The following is a 5,497-nucleotide window of genomic DNA, read 5'->3' as shown; positions in this document are numbered from 1 at the left end:
TGGAAGACCTTTTTGGGAGCTCGCTCTTTATGACTGCACCTCCCAAATTACTGAAGATTTTTCCTCGTGGTGCAAACTTGCTTCATAGGAGAGCCACTTCAGTGAGCGCGCCGGAGAGTGCGGAGTGGTCCACTTTTCGACGCAATTTTCTATTTTGGATAAGGCTAAGGCACTTCCCATTCGGATAGGGTGTCAAACAGCATGGCAAGCCATCAGATTGGATTTTATAGACAACAAAGACAAAATGATAGCAAAAGATTACGAAATACACGGTAGGTGTGATTTCCTTTGCTGTTTGTATTATGCACGGCAATTAAACATATTTGCAGCTGCCAAAAGTGCGGATTACATGCACTTTAATTCTCTCAAGCAAAACATCCCTGCATTTTTCAACTTTTGAAGTAGGACGATTTAGGAGAGGAATCACCATTGGTTTGTTTGGTACTGGTGAAGCGTTGTCAAATAAATACAGAAAATTCAGAAATGCAAACGGTTCAACAATTGATGTACTAACTACGATTAGTATAGTTTCAGAGATGAGCAAAGAGTTTCCAGCAATCTGATTGGTCGAGCGGTTCCTTATTTGACGCTATAAAAACCGCTCCACGCGGTTTATAAAAAAATTTAAAATAAAATGTTAATAAATGTTACTAATAATGTTATTATTTTAGAAATTTCTCTGTTGTTCAGCTCGGAAATTATACTAAAACAATTATTCGCCTCAGGTTCGGTGAATATTGTCGAGTAATCCCCTCGACTTCGTCTGGGGAATAACTCGACGATATTCACTTCGCCTTCGGCGAATAATTGTTAAATACTTAGTCCTACTTACGTCAAAAAGGGAAAGCAAGCACGAATACAGAAGAAGCAAACTCTAAACGTTACGTCTACCTCTTGATTTTTTCATTTGATTTTGAATTGGCAATAGCTGTTACATCACAAAGTGAGCTGAGACTTTCGTCTCTATGACGAGATGTCAGAAGCGACGATCAAATTTAGATGACCCGGTTAGTGAAACTTAATTTAGTAAGAAAACTGACCAGTAGTAGCTTTCCTCGGGAACTACTGATCCCCAGCCAAAACAAAGGGCAGCCGAAATGAACAAGAACATTAACTTTTAACTCTGTTTGAAAGTTAAACCCGGGTTTCTGATCCTTTTGCTAACCTGAAGACGGGAGCAACACAATGGAGGGCGGGAGTCGGGAGGCAAGGGGGCACACAAGTACGGGAGGCGGGAGAGCGTGGCACGGGAAGCGGGAGACTCCTACACCCCAGTTTCCTCCCCCCCCCCCCCCCACACAAGAGAGGTTGTAGCGTATGCTGGGATATATGAAAGACTATTATAGGATAGGAGCTAGAAGAGAGTGTGGAGTCGTAGAGTTAAGGACTGCGGTGTAATCTGGTTTAATCCGTTGTTTAAATACGCACATTAAAACTACAGCCACATGGTAAGTTTCATTGGTTTTTATTTCCATTTTCAAGCAAATTTCGCCCCATATGTTCTCTCTATTTAAACATGGGCACGTGAAACAAACAGTGAGCCTGGGTTACCTGTGCTTGGATCAGGGGCTCGTAAGCGACAGAGGTTATCACGAATTGAGAATAGCCCTGCTTAAGGACATCCGTGACACAATTCCACCTCTTTCTGCATTCATTCAAGAAAGAAGAGAGCAAAATAAGACCACGAACACAATACCTATAGTCATAGCAAAATTCCCGATATTACGGTAGTTTCCTTCTATGTTTTTCTCTTTTTTGTCAAAAGTTTATTGTTTAGTTGTTTTAATTATTATTTTTGATTTTAATTATTTCCTTTTATTTTATTTTAGTTTTTTTTAGTTTTTTTGATTATTATTTTTTATTTTAGTTATTATTTTATTTTATTTTTCAACTTTTAGAATGGGTTTTGTTTTTTGTTGAGTTTAACTTGAATTTAACTAAATTCTTATTTTCTAATTGGTCCTTTTAGTTTCAATTTTACTGCGATGAGTTCATTCTTACCCCTGAGAACTAAATCGTATTTATAGTGAAAGTGAACTGAACTGAAACTGAACTGAACCCCTCGTGGCCTATGAGTGCCATAGCCCATAATGCAACGCGCCCATTGTAACCACGCCATCTTGAAACGAGTGATCTGACCCAAGATGGCGGAGCGGGTAAGGAACCCGGAGTGGCAAAATGATGAGGCTCTTAGAGGTGAACTTCAGAAATATGTTCGACAAAAACTGCGACGAAATGAATTTTTAGACTTTAATGAGGTGGATTATCCGATGTATGCATGGAGTTTAAGAAGCCTTTACCGCAGGCTGCAGTTTTTCGGCATTAAGTATACCGACTACGAAGTTGACATAGCAGAAGTTAAGAGGGCTTTTAAGAAAGAGTTACAAGGTCCGGGAAAGCTTCTAGGTCTTCGTGCCATGCAACAAAAAGTTCGAGAATTACATGACCTGAATTTTCCGCGCGATGTGGTATATGCTGTTATGGGGGAAGCTGACCCAGAAGGACTTAAAGCTAGAGGTGGAGTGGGACAATCAGATCGACCACGCCGAACAACTGCTTTTGTGACTGGTGTAAGTCAGTAGTCTTTCTTGTATGATACAGATATTTCATAGCATTACTTTAATTTAAATGCCTTCTATGCAAATATCTTGCTATGAAGCAAAGTTCGAATGGAGAAATTTCACTAGCTTATTATATTAAAAAAGTTTTTAAACCATATATGGACAACAAGTTTATTACAATGCAAAAACTTCTCATGTTTTTCTTTAAATCTAAGACCAATTAAACATAACAGGCAAATATTTTGATTATGTTCAACAGGGTGCAAATTGTACGATGTCTCTCGACGGGCATGATAAGTTTTGTAGGTATCAAAAATCCATGTTCCCCCAATGCACTTATGGTGGTTTAGATACCTACAGTAGAAGAGTGAATTTCCTGCGAGTGTGGACATCAATTAACAACCCTAAGATCATAAGAAGATTCTACGTTGAGTACCTGTTTGAATCTAGAGGTAAGAATTATTTTTACTCTGAACATTTTAAAGAGCCTGTGACCTGATTGGCTAAATATGTGTGTGTGTGTGTGTGTGTGTGTGTGTGTGTGTGTGTGTGTGTGTGTGTGTGAAATAAGGCTCTAAATGAGAAATGATCAACATTGAAATTCTCTGATTCCTCTTTTAAATAACGTGCTTTGTTCTAGGTCTCTTCATTGGTGATGGCAATATTGATAATCTGAAATCAAAGAAATGATGATCACTGACAATTTTATAATATTGTTTCCAATTAGTATCTGGCAATTAATGACCATCAAACTGGAAATCCTCTAATATCAATATTTTGTTTAGTTGATCACACAAGAATGGCATCAACTACCATTGAATGCTATTAATTGCTACAGTACTGACTTTCATCAAAACAATGTGTGTTAACAGGCCTTTAAAATTCTTTTTTTCATTGATTATAATTCTGTAATTATATTATCATTCACTATTTTTTAACCCCTTTCTTATCATCGTTCTACCGCAGACAATTAGAGTGGACAGAGGTACCGGGTTTATTACCGTATCTGATTTATCATCACGGGTTTATTACCGTATCTGATTATTCATCACGGGTTTATTACAAATCAACTTAACGACCTGCTCCCAGTGGGCTTGTGAGCTCAATTGGTAGAGCGCTGCACTAGTATCGCAGAGGTCAGTGGTTCGAATCCCGTACAGACCTGTTTTTTTTTTTTTTCAGGTCTGATTTTCGCTACTGCATAAATAGCGTTCTCTACTGCGAGGATCGTGCATCATACTATATCTAAATATTTTTTTTGATTCAGAAATACGCATTCTTAATTTTTATACTTACTTTTTCTTTAAGCACTTTTAAAAAATTTAAGCGTTTTAATTTGAAAACAAGATTAAGAAGAAACCATTTTGAGTTTGTGTTTTATGATTTAAAGTTTTTCATAAAGTTTAAAAATTTCTGGATTTTTTTGGATTTTGTCATATCTGTTTACAGATTTATTCCTGATCATTTTTACAGATCAGTTTTACAGATGTTTTACAGATTAGAGTTATATATTTTTCACGGATTATTTCAGATTTTTAGGCCCTAGGGTTGATAGTCTAAACCACTCAATCACTATCCTTGGGTTTCACCCACGTGACCACTACCTTAGCAACGGTTACTATCCACCATCTTGGTGTCCCTCGAGCGTAAACAAACCGTATCTAACGAAGAGTTCATGTGAGAAAGAAGGGATGGTTTTATGCATTGTTGTTGGCTGTTCGAGCAAAAGTGGAGAGCATTAAGACTAAGGATTTTTTCGTATAATAATTTAATAATTTTATTATTTCTATAGCGCAAAATTCATTAGATATATGATCTAATGCGCGATACCTAAGATCATTACAAATCAAGGGGAAGAACAGGAGGAACTAGAAGTTGTTGTATGGTTCGAGGCTTGCGGCTGTTGTAGATCCTCGAATTTTTGGTCGAGCTTTTCTTTGAGCTTCTTAGCCGAGGAGAAATCGATGTCTTTAGCCCTCGCATACGGCACTTCATTGACATATGTCGGCAAAATCCATGAGCATTTTACCTGAGTGCAAGCAAGCTTGGGGTGTCACAAAAACTCAAACCTCAGACCTCAGACCCCGAAAACTCAGACCCCTCGAAAATTCAAGAGATAAACTCGACTCATGATCACTCCTGGTAATCCCGCGTGTATTTTGACCTTTTGGGTCTTGATCCAACAGAAGCAGCAAAAACAAGGCCGCAAGTCGCACGTTTCGCAAAATCGTCCGATGGTTGAGTATTAAAACATTTTAGAGTGACACAAGACTTCCTTTAGCTTACATTTCCTCCATTTTTCCCGTTAATTTTGAGCTTTTCATGCACAGTTAACTGGATCAAATGCGCTCGCTCCAACTCCAAAGTATTAAAATGTGGCGTGATTTTGACGAGCCGAAAGGGACGTTTGTTTACTTTTTTGTACTTCGTCGCACAGATCCTTGTTGTCGCTCTGTTAAAATTCTTAAATATTTCGCGATAATAATGGATACAAACAGAGACTCGGCCCACCAGTCCCAAAACGAAGACAATTTTGCGACCCTTGGGCTAGAGTTCTTAAATGAGGCAGAAAGAGAAAAACAACGGGAAAGGAGACTCGGCATCAGCGCCGTCACGATTCGCTTCACTGAAGAATCATTCTTGATATTGTTGTCCGTCTTTCGCGTCGGATTTGTTGCATTATTCCACCGGTTATGTTATAAAAAAATTGGTTCATGCTTTATGCTATGCACTATCGAATTATGGAGCACTTCGGAAGCTTGGAGAACACTTCGAGGGATCTGAGTTTTCGGTGTCTGAGTTTTCGTGACACCCAGCGAGCTTGCCATGAATTCGAGTAGTTGCCTCTAACATAAAATAAAACACTCGCAATATGTGAGAATGACTCACCCAGTCCAGCTTTGCATCCCAAGGAAAGGGCTGACAAAATAGTCCCA

The 5,497-nt window shown here is 38.5% G+C and overlaps 1 protein-coding gene across 1 annotated transcript; it reads left to right on the top strand.

The window, feature by feature from the left end:
• The first annotated feature begins 1,548 nt into the window (after nt 1–1,548).
• LOC148739283 (uncharacterized) lies at nt 1,549–3,251 on the top strand. Its single transcript, XM_088749453.1, has 3 exons — nt 1,549–2,570; nt 2,821–3,013; nt 3,202–3,251. Exons 1-3 carry the CDS (start codon nt 2,145–2,147, stop codon nt 3,249–3,251), a joined length of 669 nt encoding a protein of 222 aa, XP_088605579.1. The 5' UTR covers nt 1,549–2,144.
• The last annotated feature ends 2,246 nt before the right edge of the window (nt 3,252–5,497 follow it).

This window comes from Stylophora pistillata, chromosome 2 (assembly GCF_964205215.1).
Source record: "Stylophora pistillata chromosome 2, jaStyPist1.2, whole genome shotgun sequence".
Taxonomy (NCBI): Eukaryota; Metazoa; Cnidaria; class Anthozoa; order Scleractinia; family Pocilloporidae; genus Stylophora; species Stylophora pistillata.
The sequence above is the reverse complement of the archived record's forward strand: the minus strand, read 5'-3'. Positions and strand labels throughout refer to the sequence as shown.

Excerpts from the sequence above, each read along its gene's own strand:
- LOC148739283 (XM_088749453.1), top strand. The coding sequence starts at position 2,145 with ATGGCGGAGCGGGTAAGGAACCCGGAGTGGCAAAATGATGAGGCTCTT. Across the intron at positions 2,571-2,820 it reads CAACTGCTTTTGTGACTGGT|GGTGCAAATTGTACGATGTC; the intron begins GTAAGTCAGTAG and ends TATGTTCAACAG. Across the intron at positions 3,014-3,201 it reads GTACCTGTTTGAATCTAGAG|GTCTCTTCATTGGTGATGGC; the intron begins GTAAGAATTATT and ends GCTTTGTTCTAG.